Raw genomic sequence first — 19,880 nt, forward strand, 5'->3', positions numbered from 1 at the left:
GCGTGTGTGCGTGTGTGTGTGTGTGTGTGCGTACTGAGGTTGTGTTTTCACAGCCAGATATTAGCTGGAGGATTTGAGCAGTGATGAGATGCTGACTCTAGAGTACGTAATACTCGGTACAATAGTTTTATTTGCAAACGTTGTTCGGTTCTACGTTTGTTTTGATCTCAAAGAGAATAAAGTGCCTCTTTGTTTGTTCTTTTTAAGCGTTTTTTACAGACAGGATGACCTTTTTCAAACGAGAGAATAACCTCATGCATTCCAGAGATTCCCGTTTGCCGTTCTTTCCTGGTATTTTATCAGCCCTCTGTATCTGTCATTTTATGTCTGATGGGCTCTTAGGACATGAGAAGCACAGAGGTGCGACCCCCTCCCTCATAAACACTGGAAATAAATCATTTATTAGATCTTTGAGTCTCATTATTTTGTACCTGAGAAACATTTAGAGACCAAATGAAGCTATTTATTTTCTGCATGAATGAATCTCTGCTATTTGGGGACAGAATCGATACATAATGTCTGATTGTTATCCGTCCGTTTCAGATTACATTTATCCTCAATGCCAGGATTCATCCTTATTTAATATTTAACAATAAACCCTTTTAAGTTTCACCAAAATTAACTTCAGCGTTTCAATTTGACAGAAAAACCTATTTACGGATGTATAAATCATTACAAAGAAAAATAAATGGTGACACATTTCATTTTAAAGTTTTATAACATTAGATATTTGAAAGGGAATTTAAAACTTAACATCCTGGACATGCAGGGAAAATAAAAAGTTTCGATCCTGAACAACAACGCGTTGAACTCTCGTCACAGCGTGTCTATTGTCGGTGCGGGAATGTGCGCGTGATGACGATCCTAACGAGCTGCAGCGTGCCGTCGGGTGACGTCGTGCGGACGTCCGTGGAGCGCGACTCAGTCCACTTCAGGTCAACGTCCGGAGAAGGTGAGCTGCTCCTCCTGCACCTCCTCCGGCTGCACCTCCTCAGCTCAGGTGAGACGCCTTTGACGTTTACGCTCATTTTAAACTGAATGTTTTCCGCGGAAGTTCCATTTTTCTCTGTTTTATCCTCTGCGGTCGTAAAGTAGAATTTAAAAACTACAACTTAATACAGTGCATATATATATATATACTACAGGTGATTTTAACCTTGTTTATCTGAAGAGAGGAGCAGGGAGGGGTTCTTTGTGAAGTTGCTACCTGCAGAACAGGTGGAGCAACATTTGATCCATTAGACCAGACAAAAGGGAAGGATGGCCTGAATAGTTCCTGCTTGTGAAGAACAAGATCGCATCAGCGACGGGGAAAATGCTTCCATCGAACCCCGGCCTTCCTTCCTGCATCTTTGTTACTTTGACACGAACTCCTTCATTCCAGCTTCCGTGATCTCCTCTCCTCTCCTCCGCTGAGGCAGGATGTCTCCCCATCTCCTCCTCCTGCTCCTCCTGCTCCCTCTGGCGTGGGCGCAGACCTACCGCTGGGGTCCCTGCCCGACCCCCATGGCGCAGCCCAACTTCGACATTCAGCAGGTAAAGAGGCAGAAAGACACGGCGTGGGTGGCGACCCCCCCCCCCCATGGGGCAGAACTCACGGACCTCTCTCCACAGTACCTGGGGAGGTGGTACGAGATCCAGAAGCTGCCCGCCTCCTTCGAGAGAGGGAAGTGCATCGAGGCCAACTACGACTTACGGAAAGATGGAACCATCGGGGTGCGGAACTTCCAGTTCTAGTGAGTACGGAGGGACCTTTGTTGTTGTTGTTGTTGTTGTTGTTTTGATGCGACCGAATCGTCGTTTTCAGCGTCAGAGATTCTTCTTGGAAAAGAATCCCAATCCGTCTCACTCCGACCAAAGTTCGCCAGTTTCCAAAATAAAAGCATTTCACGCGCACCATTTACGTCTACGGTGTTCTTAGGCGTTGAAATGCATTTGTCTCTCAGTAAAGACAAAACCAGGGGAGGGGAGGGGACGGCGGTGATCCTCGATCCGAGAAACCCGGGCAAGCTGGGAGTCAGCTTCTCCTACTGTAAGTCTTCTCTCTGGTTCCTCTCTGGTTCCTCTGGAGCTAACCCTTGTAGCTTAGCTTTAACAAAGCTCCCGTCTCTCCCAGTTACCCCCTACAACCCCTACTGGGTTCTGTCCACCGACTACGACACCCATTCCGTCGTCTACTCCTGCACGGATGTCCTCCACCTATTCCACGTGGAATACGCCTGGATCCTCAGTCGCTCCCGCTTCCTGGCTGCAGAATCCTTGCAGTACGCCAAAGAGCTGCTGGTCAACGAGGGAATCGATCTGTCCCCGATGACGGCCACGGATCAGACGGGCTGCAAGGATTTGTAGGGGTCTCCACTCTGGAATTACCCGCAGCATCCCGAAGGCTCTGAAGACGATGCGCTCCATCGTTTAATATCGTCTTTGCCGTTTGTATTTCATAAAAATGTATATTCTAAAAACTGAATTTCTGGCTTTGATTTTTCCAGCGCCATCCTCCTGTAAATATTCAGTCTGCTGCGAGACACATTTACAGACATTTAAAACGGGCTTTTTAATATTTTAATCCTTTATTCGCTGCTCGGTAGGATTAAGGATGAGAAAGTGGGATTTTTGGGAAACATCAGAGACTCGCTGTTCATAATTTGTGGCGATGACAGAAACACGACATGAGTTCTGCGTGCAACAAAGGCGTGTTCATGAAGAATAAGTTATTGATTACGTCCTATTTATCAGGTAAGCAATGAGCTGAGAGAAGAAATGGACTCCATCATTAGTGGGATAAAAAAAACCAGATTATATGCAGCCAGGGAAAGAGCAGGGATGGACTGTGTGTGTGTGTGTGTGTGTGTGGAGGTGTGAGTGTGTGTGGAGGTGTGTGTGTGTGTGTCTGTGTGTGGAGGTGTGTGTGTGTGTGTGTGGAGGTGTGAGTGTGTGTGGAGGTGTGTGTGTGTGTGTCTGTGTGTGGAGGTGTGTGTGTGTGTGTGTGGAGGTGTGAGTGTGTGTGGAGGTGTGTGTCTGTGTGTAGAGGTGTGTGTGTGTGGAGGTGTGTGTGTGTGTGTGTGTGGAGGTGTGTGTGTGTGTGTGTGTGGAGGTGTGAGTGTGTGTGGAGGTGTGTGTGTGTCTGTCTGTGTGTGGAGGTGTGTGTGTGTGTGTGTGGAGGTGTGAGTGTGTGTGGAGGTGTGTGTCTGTGTGTAGAGGTGTGTGTGTGTGTAGGTGTGTGGAGGTGTGTGTGTGTGTGTGTGTGGAGGTGTGTGTGTGTGTGTGTGTGTGTGTGGAGGTGAGTGTGTGTGTGTGGAGGTGTGTAGAGGTGTGTGTGTGGAGGTGTGTGTGTGGAGGTGTGGGTGTGTGTGTGTGTGTGTGTGGCGGTCCGCTGGCTCTTAGTCCTCTCTCCTCCTCAGACACAGTCGACCAGTCGATGAACGGCAGCAACTCTGAGCGGCTCCCGAACCGTTTACAGGTAAACTGTCATTTGAACGCCGTTATTTTGACACCGTTTGACGTCACCGTGACGATAGCCCTACTTTTAGACGGCAGCTTAGTCCCTGATTTATGTAGCAAAATGATGGACGATGGTTTAACTCAAGTGTTTTCCTCAGGATGAAGGCGCTGCTCTGCTTCACCGTTCTCTGCCTTGCGGCTGTTTATCATCCGAGTGGTGAGTTTTCGATGTCGAACTTTAGTCTGAATACTTTAGCAGTGATGGAAGCTGACATTGTATTGTCCCACGTATGAGTCGGGTATTAATATCACAGACGTGAGGCTGCATCCACAGGACAGCGTTCGTTTTTCATGACTGCATGAACGCACAAAGACGACTCTGTCCGGCGGTGAATTCTTCACGCACTGGACTGTGGGTGTGTTGGCATGGTCAGCGATAATATTTGAGGAGGGAGCAGGTATCTGCCATCTCCTGGGAGAAAAGCCCAGTTCCCTCGCTTGAATCCCCTCTTTGTATTTGGGATTCTTGGGAATGTTCATTTTCTCTCTCTCTCTCTCTCTCTCTCTTTCTCTCCTCACAGAGGCCAGAGTCATCCCAGAAGGAGGTGCAGTATAAAAAGAACACTTCTCCTCTTAGATGCCTTCGTATTTTCATCAGATAGTTTTCCATTCATTCTACTTCTTCTGTCGTCCTAAAATGAAATGTTTCCTGCTAGTTTAAGCTTCCTCACCTAACTTGACATCTTGCTGGCTGCTCCCAGGCTCTGAATCCTCCTCTTCCTCCTGCCCGTGTGTCTTCCAGTGCCGTACGACGAGCCGCCGGCGGTTCCCTACTGGCCCTACTCCACCTCTGACTTCTGGAACTACATCGAATACTTCAGATCCATCGGGGCCTACAACCACATCAACAACATGGCCCGCACCTTCTTCGCCCATCAGCATCTCGGAGACACTCTGGGATATGAGACCAATGAGGGGCATGAACACTGAAAAGGGATCTGCTCAAATACGAAGGGAACGTGAATACTTAAAACGGAGAAATTAGGAGGAAAATAAATAAACACAGACAACGAATGGAGGCAAAGAAAGATTTACTGCATGGCAATTATAGCATAGCATATAGCATAGCCATAGAAAACGAATAGTTTAATGAGAGCTTAGATATTTTGTTGCAGAATGTAGAATAACATCTTCATGTAATGAGATGCAAATAAAAAAAATCCTGAATTGTAAAGTTTGCAGAATGATTTCATATTATTTTTCTCTTTACTTGAAAATAAAATCCTTATACTCTCTGTCTTCTAGTTAATCGTGAAGTTACTGGCTTTTTTCAAGGCCAAGGATTTACGTAAACATATGTTTACATTGGATTAGCGACAGACAAGCCAAATAGCATCTCCATACGTCAGAATAAACATGTAATAAAGAGACATTTCAAATATACTGTATTTTGCTTCTTTCTTTAAACGTATTTATTCTATAATTTCTAATTTGACATGAGAAAATATCTGATTTTTTTTTTCTCCCAATTTTGTGTTAAAATAAATCCATGGTTACTTTTATTGTAATGATTTTTTTCCTGAAACATTCGGAATAAAAGTGTAAGTTCCGGTAAACAAACGCACACATCGGGGGGGGGGGTCGCATTGTGTCGAGCCTGTGGAGCCAGCCGAGCACAGTTTAATGATGCACACTCTCGTTTTGTTTACTTGTGCCGAAGAATTAGCCTCGCTAGCCGCGAATACACTTTAAACTGCTGTTGACTTGGCAAAACCATGAAACCCGCTGTGGACGAGATGTTTCCCGATGGAGCTGGACCTTACGTTGATTTGGACGAAGTCAGTTTACGGACTATTAACAAAAATACTACCATTTAAAACAAAAAAAACGGCTTACGAGAGCTATGACATTTCTTGCTAGCTAGCTAGGAACATCCAATTTACAAACTTCTGTAAACAGTAGATATTTTTAGAAGCTACGCGGTGAAAGTATGTTAGAGAAGTGAATTATTTAAAAAGTATATTTCTGCAAATGTATTTACCTTCAGCTACTACCTTATTTTAGAGTCTGCCATTAAACAGGATGTACTGCTGTGCGTTGACAGGCAGGGGGCAGCAGCGGTCTGCTGATGGACCTGGCAGCCAATGAAAAAGCGGTCCACTCTGATTTCTTTAACGGTGAGTTACGGTCCATTTCTTATTGGAACCCTTAAGCTATTAAATTTACACCGTCTTTTGTTCTTTGTGTTGAGTTGTAGAAAAAGACAGCTGTGTTTTGAGTCGAGATGAAAATTAAGATCAAAACCGCATATTAAAAAAAGTTTAACAAGGAGAAACTGTAGCTGGAAGCACGTTCCCCTGTAAACACCGCTTTATGGGAAAGCAGGCGTTTGCAGAAAAGACACCAAAAAACACCAGCATAATCGCTTTTCCGGCTTGCAGCAGTCGGCTAAAGGCACATGACCTGGAGAGAAAAGAGCTGATTGTTAAAAAGAAAACGAGGAGGATGGTAAAAGCGAGTTTATAGCTGCTGTCAGACTGAAGCTCAGCGGGAACCCTCGCCAGTCAGCTGCTTTAAACACACGCAACACTTAAAACGAGCTTTCAGTGAACTTCTCCTGTCTCACCCGTGGCTCTAAAAGAGACTTGTCGTGTAATATAATGATATTAAGACCCTGCAGCTTTAAAAACATTTCATATGTGTTCTTCTAGAAGGGGCAGGAGTGAAAGAGGACACGCCGCAAGGTCGTCTCTTAGAGACGCTCTGCCCCGAGACGGTCCCTGTAAACGATCTGCCGCCGTAATGTGGTTGAGAAAATCTCGTAAGATCAGATGAGCAATTATTGAGACCGCAGAAGAAGACACCAAATGTCCTGGTGTTCAGAGGACAGAGAAAGACACCAAACTTACATTTGCAAAGGGACAAATGAATTTCCACGTCAGCGTCGTCATCGTCACTTCCACCGGAACGATGATGACGAAACCCGGAGCGTCGTAGAATCAGAGCGGTTAACGAACGGATCCTAATGATCCACAAAGGATTCGCATCAACTAGTTTTCTGCTTTGATCAGTCAGGCTTCACGTGGAGACGCGTTTCCTTTTATCTCTCGCCCATCGTCTCTTTCTTCTTTCCATCTTGTGCTATTTGTCTCTTCACCTCCTGCAGACTTCGAGGATCTTTTCGACGACGACGATCTGCAGTGACGGCGGCGTCCGACCAGCAAGTGTGTGTTTCTGTCGATGCGTAGATGGGGAAATAAACATTCTCACTGCAGGTCCTGTCTCGTTTGTACAGCCCCCCCCCCCCCCCCCCCCCTTACTGAAATAAAGTCCATTTGCTTTTACAAAAGAGGAATAACCGGGTGTTTGTGAATTCTGAGGATCCCTCACATTCTTTTGGAGTCGTGTTTGAATCTGCTTCGTGGGCTCTGCAGAACACCTGTCGGTAAAATGTTAATGACACGCGAGTTACAGTGTTAACGCGACCCCTGAACCTTCAGCCGGGACACGATGGGACAGGAAGGGGGGGGGGGGGCTGCAGAAAAATGCTGGGAAAATAATGGCTGAGGTCGCTGACCGGAGGCGCGATCAGAAATAGTAACGAGGTCAAATGTGTTTACATCTATAGATCAAAATATAAAATATACAGGCTGTCATCGGGTCCAATAAATTCACGCAGAATCGCAGCGAGCTTTTATTTTGACGAGGCTTCATACAAAATAAGATGTCATTTGAATGCAGTTTCACCAGATTGTTTTTGTTTTCCTTTACATTTCGGATATTACTTGCATAAGTCGGACAAATTTGTGCAGAAACCCCCCCCCAAAAAAAACAGCGTTTGATGCTCGATATTTCCTGAGGGAGGACTCGCTCCAGATATGCATCCCTCCTCGACATCCTCCCAGATAAACCAGAGCATTTGTTGCTCTAAACTCTAAAAGGAATGAAACTTTCACTAAGCGTATCCCAGGACGATGACGAACGTTATTCTGCAGGAGCATCGGCGAGGTCGTGGTCCGGGGTCAGGGGTCAGGGGCCGCTGCGGTTCATCTCGAAGGCTTTGGAACATTCCCTGAATGATAAACATGAGGAAATGAAGCTTTAACTCTAAAACATGGAAGAAAACATCCTAGAATCTGGTGAGATGTGCTGCTGGAAATTCACCGTCACTGGTATGGAGGCGGTTCCTTCTGACGAGGCTGGCGTGCCTGAACAGTTAAACCGGGGGGGGGGGTAGATTAACAGATTCCTCATGTGTGGACCAGCCCCCCCGGAGCGTTCACGTTTAAACCAGGAGTTGTGGTCTGGAAAGCTGCTTATGTGGCACCTCAGCCCCCCCTTTCATTGTTTCCTGATGTTTTCCCACTCTTGTGTTTTCTGCCTCTCTTTTCCTGCATGGGGAGGGAATCCAACGTCCCAAAAAATAAAAAGATCCCGGGTTTGATTTCTAACTCAACGTGATCATCGTAAAGTTTGTTCAGCCTTTATGACTTTTTAAAACTTTCCATGTCTCAAACCCTCCCACCTTCTCTTCCTGTGCCTCTGATTGGCTGAAACCTTCTGGGCGATCTGTCCAATCAAGCATCTTTGGAGGTGGCCCTTGACCCCCCCCCCAGGTGTGCGTGGGTGTTTGTGTGTTACGTGTTCATGCATGCTTTGCGTGTGTGTTTGGTTTAAAACCGTGTCCCGTCCCTTTGACAGGGCAGTCTGTCAGAAGGGCCGCTGGAACAGGGTGCACCGGGATCCTCTATCGCCCCCCCCCCCCCACACACACACACAGATACCCCCAACGCCCAGGTGGACCCACTCGTCTGGCCTGTGGGGCATCATCCGAGTCCGTATCTGCATCGAAAACAGCGACAGGTAACCGGTGCTCTCAGATCCTTCAGCGGAGGCAAAAGTATTTCTCTGTAGGTAACGGTACCTGCTGGGGGGGGGTGGGGGGGGGGTCCTGAGGCAGGAGTTTGAGATCTCTGCAGGAGACGAGGAGGTGAAATCATGGCTGGAAGAAGGAGAAGCTGCTTCTCCGGCGTTCTGATCGCCACTCTGCTGGCCGCGATGCTGCTGCCCGGTGAGTACGAAGAATTCACGTACTCTGAATATCGCACGTTAAAGTAACGACAGATATCACGTAGACGTAAAGGAGTAAAGCACGGAAGGATGCAGTTTCTTTGAGATAGAATGCAGTAAAGTATGTCAGCATGAATACACAGGCGACGTGCAGGTACTTGAGTCGATGGAATCCTTCCTCCTCATCCTCACGTTTCCTTTTTGACCATTTTTCTACTTTTAAACCGTCTTTATAATCTGGATGTCTTTATAATCTGGATGTCTTTATAATCCAGGACTCTGGGGGGTCTCTGCCCTTCGCCGGTTCAGGGTCGTTCGTACGTCATGTGTGACGCTTCAACGCGGAAGACGGGTTGATCTTCTGTTTCCAGTTTTTCAAAATTGTGCAGTGATGAAGACGAAGGCTGAGGAGTTACTTTCATCATTTCTGCTCCAGTAAAAAAAAAAAAAAAATCCCGTCAGCATCACCTTCCTCCTCGTTTCCAGATGTGCCTTCATTTACGGGACCGGACGCAGCCCCATTTCTCCCGCCCTCCAGCTCCTCCTTCGCCTCCTATCTCCGCATCGCTTTGATTGCTCCATTAAACATTGTTCAAACTCCACATCTCACAACTGGAACCGTTTCCCCCCTCTGTTCCGCACTTATTCGTCATCCTCCTCCTCTTCCTCCTCTTCCTCGCTCCTGTAAGGCGTTAACACCTTTTCCCCGTGGAGATGAAAGAGACACGGAGCAGAGCCGAGTCTGCCACCCCCCCCCCCCCCCCCCCCCCCCCCGGCTGCATGTGGTCAAACAGTGCCCAGACACGCACTCGTGCACACGCATTCGTGCACGCCCAGCATGAGGCTGGATGTTACAAGCTCCCCTATAAAATCTACAAAGCGCTATTAGCCTATTAGCTCTGTCCGGTTTAATGACAAACGATGTGCACGTGTTTGCGCTTTGATGCGGTCGCGTCAGCGCTAACGTTCTCAAGACAACGTGCGGCTCCTGGAAAATGCTTGTCCTCAAAGCGTCTGGGTTTCACATCTGCTTCCGCTCCCCTGTGTCTCCGCAGCGTGTTCGTCTGCCGGGCCGGTTTCGCGGGAGGCGAAAGGACACGGTAAATGCGTAAACACACAAACATCTGCGCGTCCGGAGGCGCGCGGAAGCTGTTTATCGGGAGGGAGAGCCCCGCGTCAGCCGCCGAACGAGTCCCGAAATGCACTTTTTAATTCAATAGTCACCACGAAACGTCATCACATCGCTTAAGTCCGTGATCGATACCTAACGTGACGTAAGAGCCGGAGTAGTTCATTATTCCGATCATTCGTGGATCAGCAGCGTCTTTACTGTCTGGTGTCGACAGGAGCAAGCATCAAGGAGAGGTCGGCCGCCGCCGAGTCGCACCGGAGGCTGATCCGCAACCGGCGGAACATCAGCTGGTACAAACAGCACTCCGACTTCTGGAACTGGTACAAGTACTTCACCGACAACGGCAACCAGGAGGCGGTGAGCGAGCGGCTTTAATTCGCTTAACGCCGGCGGGTCCCACTTTTAGACAGCTGAAGATATTGATCTGCAGAAGCTTTAAAGATGTAATATTAGAATCATCGGGGGCAGAGCAGCGAGCAGCTGTTGTCTTTATCCCCCCCCCCCCCCCCTCCCCGGTTCTGATCCGTTTTGTTTTCCTGCCGCTAAACTTAGCAACGTACCCGACACGGCCTCTGCTCCGCTTCTTCGCTTGAATCACCGATAACCCCCGCCCTGCCTCCCCCCCCCCCCCCTCAGGTGCAGGAGATGGACCGGATCTACCTGGCCTACCTCCAGAACAAGAACCGTGCTGAAGGACAGCGGTCCTACAAGGCCTACCTGAGGCACCTGGGGGACATTTACAAGTCCTGTGCCGATTCTGACGACCCCGATTGCGTGTCCTCCTACACTTCCAAGCCCAAACCCAGGCCGGAGCCCCCCAAACCTGCGCCTGTAAAAACCTGCGACCCCACCAACGATGCCTACTGCTTGTACGCCGCTTTGGTCCAGGGTAAGAGTCCCTACCTGCCCCTGGTGATCCCGGCTGCCACCCCGGCCCCGGCGCCAGTGAAGGGCCCCGCCCCTCTTTATGTTCGCTCTGCTGCTCAAGCCAAGGACCCGCAGTCGGGGTACCATTCCTACTCCCCATCTGCAGTGCCTTTCCTTTCCAAGGTAGGCCTCCAGTTTGTCTGTAATATGCTGAGGTCAAGGTCATTTCTGAGGTCAAGGTCATTTCTCCGACCTGTTTCCTGTTTCCTGTCCTTCAGGAGGAGAAGGCGGAGCTGCTGCGGATCTGCCCGTCGGACGACGTCGAGTGTCTGCAGTACCACCTGAGGGCCGCCTACGGGCACAAGGCCCCCGCCGGCCCCCTCCCTTCCTACGCCCACCTCGGCTGTGATCCCCAGAAAGACCCGGCCTGTAAACCCAAAGTGGTGCAGAAAGCCCCCCCCGGCCGCTACAGTCAGTACCCCAGCTGTGATCCACGGGATCCCTACTGCACCCACGCCGCCGCCCTTGTGGTACGCTTTATTATTATTATTGTCGTCAAACAGCTGCTGTTCGGTTTTATTGTCATGGCTTATGGTGTTTCCTCTGGGGGGCATGTTCTTCCAGGCGCCTCGTGCTCCCGACCCCCCAGCCGGCCCGGGATCCTGCAACCCTCTTTTTGAAGATGGCTGCAACCCGCTTATGGCTACCAGGTTTGCCACGCCCCCCGACTCATACAAGCACGAGGAAAATGAGGAGGCGGCGGCCGTTCGCTTTGCCCCGCCCGCTGCTGAGCATCGCCGCGACCCCTACGCCATGTTCAGGGATGCGTACATGAATGCTAACAGAGTTCCCTCTGATCCGTACGCCATGTACCGCCAGGGCTAGCGCTCCAGCGAGCGACCCGTACGCCGCCCTTGGCAGGCACAGGCCCCGCCCCCATGGGAATGACCTTACTCTCCACGCGCCGACGCCTCTTCAGAGTCTAACCCCAAAGATCCTTTCTCGGTAATCCGTGAGGCGATGGCTGCCACGCATCGCCATAGCGCCCCCGCCCCCAGGCAGCAGTATCCTTATTCAAATCCCAGTTATGAGGAGCCCGCCCAGGAGGAGCATCACCCTCTTGGCCCCCCAGGTAAAACCAAGGAGGGCTATGACTGCTACATCGGCTACGATCGCGAATGCTACCCCGTGAAGCCCACCGAGCCACGCTCCGGCGTTCACCGCCGCGTCCCCTACGCCGCCGAAGCCTACGAGCCGCACCTGAATGCCGACGGCACCCGAAACGGCGTCGTGGAGCCCTTGGACCCGCACTGCGACCCCGAATACGACCGCGACTGCCGTCTGCGTCGCTACGAGCCCCCCGAGGAGACCGACGCCGAGGAAGACCACAGCCAGGGGGCGGCAGAGAGCGAGGAGCAACCGGAGCCGTATGAGCCCGAGCCCTACCAGAGTGGCCAGGAGGAGCCCCACGTGTCCTACCCGCCAGTCTCCCAGGGCGTCCCCAGCATCGAGGACATACTGAGGCGCTACGGGGACCAGTTCCCCGAGCAGGACGAGCACAGAGCCTACGGCGGGGACTACCGCAAGAAATAGACGTGCCTCCGCGCGCACGCTGATGGACAGTCCCGCGTGCTCCTGCAGCGTCGCCCTCGACCTCCAAGTCCTGCCTGGACTAGATACGGGACAAGAGAAGTCTGCGGACGCAGAGAGTACGTGCACACGTACCCCCCCCCCCCCCTCCTCTCTTTTACTGTTAGTTTTCCACCACTTCAAAGCTGTAATGACTTATATAATATTATTCTGCTTGTTTCTGGATCTCACATTTTGTATTTGTTTTTGTTTTTTTTGCTCTTTGTCAGTGATGTATTATGTAAAAAAAGGAAAAAACGTTAATCTAATTATGAATGTTCCAGTAAAAAAGCTCCAGAAAGCTGGATTTGCGTTTCATTTATGGGGAATTCTGACATTTGACCCTCTTGAACCAACGAACTGGTGCTTCGTAAGACGCCATTTAAAAACTTCTGCTTCACTTTGAGCCGGAACAAGGAGCGGCCCGTTCTTTAAAACGCTATTTTTCCTTTATTACACACAACGGCGAATAATCAAATTGATCTCGGCAAAAGACGGAGAACGCATTTAAAGTTCCCCTTCATTACCTGAGACGGAGGTTGTGCGGTTCTCAAAATGCCAACCCAACCTTTGAGGAATTTCAAACAACGTCTAAATTGACCTTCTAAAGAAACGGAAGATAACAAGTTTGAAATTAGCTCAACGTTTTATAACTTCTCCTCAGCATGTCAGTAGAATTCCTCCGACGTGCTCGCAGAGAGCCGAGGAAACATCTTGCATCCGGAGAGGTTTCCATTCTGAGTGGATTTGGGAAAACTGAAAATCGCAGCCACCCGGACGAGCCCTTGATCCTGAGGGTTCGTCCGGGCGGCTACGATTTTCAGTAGCCACCTGGGGAGTAACCGGACCCATAAGAACGCAACAAACCCGGGAAACAACAAACGTGTGCCTGCTGTTAGTCAGCCCTCAGGCTTTCTGCAACTTCACAGGTCAGGAGGAGGAAGCGCGAAAGCGGGAGCCGGAATTCTTGCCCTTTATTTTATTGCCTTTTCCCCTCCGTGAGCTCAAATCGTTTCCACCTGAACAGAAGAGAGAACACATAAAGATCAGACTCGAAGCATCCGACCGCTGGGCCTGGATGTTATTCATCTGTCCCGGTCCATATCCATCAAACTGGAAGGAGTTGTTCTTAATCTCAAATTAGGATTGAAGCCGCAAAATTAAAATGAATTTATGGTTGTTAAGTCTTCTTCGGAAGATTCTCCACATGATGGACAGGTAGCGATGACGCATCGCACCTGTCCCCTGCAGAGACGGAGGACCGGATCCAGTTGGGAATGACGCATCAGTTCACATTTTCTCTTTCTTTCAAAAAGAAAAATGTATCAAGCGAGGTGGAAAAAAGGTGAAAAGACAAAGAACAAGGGGAAGGAACAGAGTGTAAGTGGGGGGGGAGACGCACGGCAGGCATCTAACGGGCTGCGATCAGAGCGTCCTCGTGTTCAGGAATAATCCACAGCGCGCCACATGACGTGAAGGGAAAGTGGTTCGGTATTAAATGGGTTCCAACGCACGGTCCTTGTCTCCTGGTTGAACGCATCATCTACCTGTTACGATAACGGACTGCAGTCACCGCCAGCTGCTTAGGTCCCCCTGGCCACTAGGGGCCCCCCGACCTGGCAACCCTATTTTGCACGATGCAGGAAGTGTTGTGTGAAAACTGCAGTGCAATTTACAGAGTGACGTTGGACCTGACCTTCACCGTCATCACGTCTCAGAGAATCTGTCCGTCAGGCGGCTAAAGCCGGGAGAAGAAAAGAAACGACAGTCGCAAGGTAAATATTTACTGTTGTTTTTTGGGGGGCTCTGCTGCGACCCGGTTGACAGAACGGCTATTTGTGCGCATGCTCGGTTGCAACCGAGACCGAGTTGGTTTTCCACACAGCTCGAGTGTAAATCCTTATTTAAGACCTGCGTCAACTGACTGCACTCATACAATGCTATTTGAATGTTTTTGTGCTACTGGGATAGCTGCTAAGTGGCTACTGGGATAGCTGATAAGTGGCTACTGGGATAGCTGCTAAGTGGCTACTGGTATAGCTGCTAAATAGTTACTGGGATAGCTGCTAAGTGGCTACTGGGATAGCTGCTAAGTGGCTACTGGGATAGCTGCTAAGTGGCTACTGGGATAGCTGCAATGTGGCTACTGGGATAGCTGCAATGTGGCTACTGGGATAGCTGCTAAGTGGCTACTGGAATAGCTGCTAAGTGGCTACTGGGATAGCTGCTAAGTGGCTACTGGGATAGCTGCTAAGTGGCTACTGGGATAGCTGCTAAGTGGCTACTGGGATAGCTGCTAAGTGGCTGCTGGGATAGCTGCTAAGTGGCTACTGGGATAGCTGCTAAGTGGCTACTGGGATAGCTGCTAAGTGGCTACTGGGATAGCTGCAATGTGGCTACTGGGATAGCTGCTGACGAGGAGTTTGAGTTGCTATTGAGAATTCGCTGGGCACTTTGGAGAAATGTTTCAAGTCATTAAAAACATTTCATTCATTTTAACGATTGTAAATAATTCCTTGAGGTGTGACGACCTGGCAGCTTCTCTAAAATGGAGGCCTTTTAGCTTGCGGCGGTTTTAGAATCAATCTCTTTCCCAATAGAAATACGAGCATCTGATTCTACACTGGGCTCTGAGCAAAATGCCGGGGACCTTCTCTGAAGTTCCACAGAAGGAGCAACACCCTTATTCCCTAATGAGCGAGAGTTCTTGGGGATCTGGGTGAAACACACACACCTCCTCTCTCAGTGTGTGTTTCTGATTCTTCCCTTCAGACCTCCTTGGGTCGTCTGATGATTAGTCGGATCAACGCCGTAGGTTTTGAGGGCCCCCCCCCACGAGGGAGGGGGTTGGAGCATACCAGGTTGTCATGGCAACCTTGTTATGATCGATGAGCCTCCGCCTCCCGTTGTCGCCTTGGAGATTTCCTGGTGTTTGTCTTGCTCTCCTTCACCGTGAACAATCGTTCATCATCTCGGCGGCCCTTGCCAACCGTGGATCTGATTAAATATGAATCACTTTTTAAAGCGCTGCCAGGGGTGTTTGTGCACGTGTGTGTGTGTGTGTGTGTGTGTGTTTGCCTTTTACCCTGCTGAGGGGCAGCAGCTGCCCAGCTAGCGGCCCAGCTAGCGGCCCAGCTAGCTGCCATCTACGTGTGGACAGAAGTTGTATGTTCTCCTCTGTTGGTCTTTTGCACACCGATTCAAAGCAAAGTGATGGAATGCTGTGAAAATTAAATCAAAGATTCCCGACAAAGTCCGCTCTGATAAAGTTCTTGTGAGCGCTTCAGCTTTGTGTGCGCCGCAGAATTATGTTAGCGTGTCCCCCTTTCGTGTTTGATGAGGAGGTGCCATCTGGAGTGTGTGCAGCAGCATCTGTTTAAAGCTGCAACAGATGGATCCTCCTCCTCCTCTTCCTCCTCCTCATCTCTCGAGGCTTTTTCACATTTAACCCCTTGGCTGAAAAAGCGACAGTAATCATTGCAAAATAGACTCGCTGAGAAAGAGGCTAATGAAGATGTGTCAAATTAAGGAATTTCAATCTGGGGTGAAATTAGTGCATTTTATTTTTTTGCAGCAGAAGCACGGTGATAATTCGTCCTAAGTCTTCTGTGGTTCTGAGTTCGGTCCCGTCCCAGCAGTTTCATGTAGATCCTACGCCGGAGTCTTGACTGGTGGCGGCGGCTGATGACTCTGCTGAGCCTGATGAAATGGTGCTGGAGAGGTGTACAGAACACACCGTGCTGCTTGAAGCTGCTTCCTGATTTCTTCCAGCGAACTTCCTTTGACGAGCACGAGAAATTCAAACTCTGTGGGCCGACTGTTCAAAGTTGAGCCGCTTCACAACGGTGTTAGCCTGCGAAGCATTTTATCACGGTGACCAGAAGGGGTCCATGAGCGAAGGGACATGAAAGACTTACATGGACTTTCATCCTTTTATCAGATGGGCTTGTCCCGCTTTAGTGAGACTTCTGGAGACGTCGCTGTTGGGAACAGTCCGAGTCTTTATTTTCTTTTTACGGCCGTTTGGGTGTCGGGGCTGTTGGGGGGGGGGGTTAAGTGGTTCGACAGATGCCGATGAGTCGATGGGTTTGTTTACCGCCTGAACCGTGAAGCCATTGAAGCAGCAAACGGTCTAATCTCCGAGCGGTTGGCTTATCTCAACCTGCTGCGCCCGGCTTCCGAAGCTCTGCCGGGCTTACTTGGAGGGGGCGACCCAAAGACCGTGGCGTGAATCTGTTCCATTCCAAGAGGAGAAGTAGCCGGCGAGGAGGACGAAGCGTCGCCGCCGGGGCAGCTGGACGAGCGGCAAGATGGGGGGGGGGGGGGGGGGACCGGCAGGAACCGGAACGGCTCGGATAGAGAGGCGAGCGGGGAGAGGAGCCGCCTGGGAAATGTGAAGGGGCCAATCAGAGGAGGTGAAGCAGTCAGGGGGGGGGGGGGGGGCACAACACATCCTCAATTGTAGAGGTGTTAGGAGCTGTTTATAATAAACTCCAGAGGGTCATTGGATCCCGGGGGGGGGGGGGGGGCATTAGAGAGCCTCAATTAATTTTGCTGATTTGTTTGTCATAGTGGAGAACCACCAGCTTTACAGACTCCAGTTCGTCGTTCTCCCGTGTTTCCCACGGCGGCATCGGGAAATGGACGTCGTTTCTCTTCGCGTTGGCAGCCCGTTACCGGAACACGGGAGGAAGGTTCTGTGAGGTGGCAGGAATATTTTAGCAGAAAGAGAGCCATGTGGGGGGGGAATGTGTCAAAGTGTAAGAAAGCACTGTGTTGAGGGAGGGAGGGGGGGGGACTGAGCTGCAGCGAACAGGGGGGGCTAAACGAGATGAGTCGGAGAGTTGCATTTATTCTCTTCAATCAATGAAATGATTGATCCCACTCAATACATGTAAACTGTTTACCCTTGTTTGTTTACGCCATGGTTTCCTTTCCCTGCCTCATTAATATGTATTAATTTTCAGAATTAATTTAAATTGATCATTTCCTCTTTAAAGCAGCCATACTTCTCAGGGTGGAGGAATCAATTCTCTACCCCCCAAAGATAAACCACACATTTTAATTGGAGTTTAGTGAGCAGCGATGGGTTCGTCTCCCACTGGGGGGGGGGGGGTAGAAGTGCCGAATGAGGGCAATTCACCAGCAGAAGGTGTTTGTTGTTGTGTGAGATGGCTAATGGTTGGAGCAGCGACTAAAGATACGGATGCTAAAGATGTGAAACCGATGAAGATCTTTCGCTTCTGACCTGTGGGACGTCAGCAAAATAAATCTCCCACGGAGTCCAGGTACTGTTGGTGGTGGCGGCCGGTGACTCTGCTGAGACTGATGAAAGTAGAACATTTTTCTTTCATTTGTTTCACAGCTAATCCTCCGGTCCAAATGAGTTATAAATAATTACAGTTGGATTCGGAGCTAAACGTTGCTGCTGTCGGGGGTCTGCTCGGTTTGATCTTTATTTAATTGCCGTCTTCTTCCCGACAAATTGTATCGCTGACTGGGATGGACGAGCACATTTATCCTGAAAATGCAGTGATTATAAAGTCAATTTTAATTTGAACCCCCCCCCCCTTTATCAAGCCATTAGTGATTTAGTGGAGACACACTCCCTCTTCCAACGCAACTCCTGCGTTTATTTAGCATTGTATTTGCATACACTACAGAAGGGCAGTTGGAGAGCGTGCCTCCACCAAGGTCGGATGCACCTCTGCGTGATTTTATGTCCACGCGGAACATGAAAATGAGAATCTGAGTCTGCGATGAGGTGGAAGGATGAGGTCACGCTGACAGAAATGTGGGGGTTGCTTCGCAGCAAAGAGCTTCTGGGTTGCGACTCCACCTGAGGGGCCGGGCCGTTTGGTTTCTCCGGTCTCTACCCAAAAACCGTCCAGTAAGTGAACTCACGACTCTAAATTGAACTAATTGGTGTGAATCATTTCTTCAAATATAACTTTCTGGTACGTTTTGCCCCAGGGGTGAGTTTAAATACATTCAGAGACATCTTTCTGTTGTCTGCGTCTGTTTCCTGCTCTCGTTATTCATTCTTGGTGATCGAACTTTATATTCAGAGGCGCCACTCGCTGTTTGCTTTTTCGGGACGACGAGGCTGTAATTCCGAACCGGTTTCTGCTCGCAGGAAATAATCAGCACAGGGGAGAGCGCGATATTAAAGAGTAGTGAAAGAAAACAGAAGGAGCGAGACACGCCGTTTGTGGTATGATTTACTTCATGTTACATAATCAAAGATAACCCGATCAGGAAACAAATCTACGCTTCCGTTTCTGAAACATCAAGACAAAACAAGCAAAAAGAACAATCCCAAAAAACACAGAGAAATGTCCCTTTAATGGCTTCATTACATCCCAGCTCCGATGAATGAGGGCCCGCTCTGAAATTAAATAAAGACGTTCAACAAGTCTTTAATTCTCTGTATCAAATCCTCAAATATCAGCCGTGGAAATTAGGTCAGGAAAAGGAATTGCACAGCCGCTTCCTAAACTGTATTACAGTCGGAAAAAAGAATAATCCCGCGGGATGAAGAAATACCTCATTGCCCCGTTTACCGAAAGAAGAGCCGATAGCACGCCCCAAAATGCACCGCCAAATAAATGCTTTTCCCGAAACGTTCCGAAATAATTCCTCAGATGAAGGAAGGAACGTTATTTAGCTGACGGAGACGCCTCGGCCTATTTATTGATCCGTAACGCTGTCTGTAATGTCGACTGCTTCATGTGTGGTAAAGCAGGGCGACAGGCTTTACAGCTTCTATTCCCGACTCCCAAGCACACGCCCCCTTTCCCAAGCAGCACGCCCCCTTCCCCAAGCAGCACGCCCCCTTTCCCAAGCAGCACGCCCCCTTTCCCAAGCAGCACGCCCCCTTCCCCAAGCAGCACGCCCCCTTTCCCAAGCAGCACGCCCCCTTCCCCAAGCAGCATGCCCCCTTTCCCAAGCAGCACGCCCCCTTTCCCAAGCAGCACGCCAAGCAGGGCGACAGGCTTTACAGCTTCTATTCCGAACTCCCGAGCAGCACGCCCCCTTCCCCAAGCAGCACGCCCCCTTCCCCAAGCAGCACGCCCCCTTTCCCAAGCAGCACGCCCCCTTCCCCAAGCAGCACGCCCCCTTTCCCAAGCAGCCCGCCCCCTTCCCCAAGCAGCCCGCCCCCTTCCCCAAGCAGCCCGCCCCCTTCCCCAAGCAGCACGCCCCCTTCCCCAAGCAGCACGCCCCCTTCCCCAAGCAGCACGCCCCCTTTCCCAAGCGGCACGCCCCCTTCCCCAAGCAGCACGCCCCCTTTCCCAAGCGGCACGCCCCCTTCCCCAAGCGGCACGCCCCCTTTCCCAAGCAGCACGCCCCCTTTCCCAAGCGCACGCCCCCTTCCCCAAGCAGCACGCCCCCTTTCCCAAGCGGCACGCCCCCTTCCCCAAGCAGCACGCCCCCTTTCCCAAGCGGCACGCCCCCTTCCCCAAGCGGCACGCCCCCTTCCCCAAGCAGCACGCCCCCTTCCCCAAGCAGCACGCCCCCTTCCCCAAGCAGCACGCCCCCTTTCCCAAGCAGCACGCCCCCTTCCCCAAGCAGCACGCCCCCTTCCCCAAGCAGCACGCCCCCTTTCCCAAGCAGCACGCCCCCTTCCCCAAGCAGCACGCCCCCTTCCCCAAGCAGCACGCCCCCTTCCCCAAGCAGCACGCCCCCTTTCCCACCGGTTCCATTCCAATCTCTACTTGCTTATATTTTTGTAAGCTTTCAT

The 19,880-nt window shown here is 50.3% G+C and overlaps 5 protein-coding genes across 5 annotated transcripts; all 5 read left to right on the forward strand.

Moving 5' to 3' along the window:
- The first annotated feature begins 1,422 nt into the window (after positions 1-1,422).
- On the forward strand, positions 1,423-2,349 carry apodb (apolipoprotein Db). Its single transcript, XM_068748036.1, has 4 exons — positions 1,423-1,536; positions 1,615-1,736; positions 1,947-2,032; positions 2,117-2,349. Exons 1-4 carry the CDS (start codon positions 1,423-1,425, stop codon positions 2,347-2,349), a joined length of 555 nt encoding a protein of 184 aa, XP_068604137.1.
- A 1,187-nt stretch (positions 2,350-3,536) lies between these two features.
- Positions 3,537-4,864, forward strand: otos (otospiralin). The gene is made up of 3 exons (XM_068747720.1): positions 3,537-3,658; positions 4,023-4,046; positions 4,244-4,864. Exons 1-3 carry the CDS (start codon positions 3,601-3,603, stop codon positions 4,429-4,431), a joined length of 270 nt encoding a protein of 89 aa, XP_068603821.1. The 5' UTR covers positions 3,537-3,600; the 3' UTR covers positions 4,432-4,864.
- Positions 4,865-5,136: 272 nt separating this feature from the next.
- cops9 (COP9 signalosome subunit 9) lies at positions 5,137-6,764 on the forward strand. Its single transcript, XM_068748101.1, has 3 exons — positions 5,137-5,279; positions 5,546-5,618; positions 6,608-6,764. Exons 1-3 carry the CDS (start codon positions 5,217-5,219, stop codon positions 6,643-6,645), a joined length of 174 nt encoding a protein of 57 aa, XP_068604202.1. The 5' UTR covers positions 5,137-5,216; the 3' UTR covers positions 6,646-6,764.
- Positions 6,765-9,615: 2,851 nt separating this feature from the next.
- and1 (actinodin1) lies at positions 9,616-12,430 on the forward strand. Its single transcript, XM_068748279.1, has 6 exons — positions 9,616-9,619; positions 9,858-10,000; positions 10,280-10,693; positions 10,789-11,040; positions 11,135-11,356; positions 11,528-12,430. The coding sequence occupies exons 1-6, from the start codon at positions 9,616-9,618 to the stop codon at positions 12,101-12,103; spliced, it is 1,611 nt and encodes a 536-aa protein (XP_068604380.1). The 3' UTR covers positions 12,104-12,430.
- Positions 12,126-19,872, forward strand: LOC137904117 (uncharacterized). The gene is made up of 4 exons (XM_068748280.1): positions 12,126-12,219; positions 18,923-19,116; positions 19,167-19,773; positions 19,817-19,872. Exons 1-4 carry the CDS (start codon positions 12,126-12,128, stop codon positions 19,870-19,872), a joined length of 951 nt encoding a protein of 316 aa, XP_068604381.1.
- Positions 19,873-19,880: the final 8 nt, after the last annotated feature.

This window comes from Brachionichthys hirsutus, chromosome 14, assembly GCF_040956055.1.
Source record: "Brachionichthys hirsutus isolate HB-005 chromosome 14, CSIRO-AGI_Bhir_v1, whole genome shotgun sequence".
NCBI classification, from domain to species: Eukaryota; Metazoa; Chordata; class Actinopteri; order Lophiiformes; family Brachionichthyidae; genus Brachionichthys; species Brachionichthys hirsutus.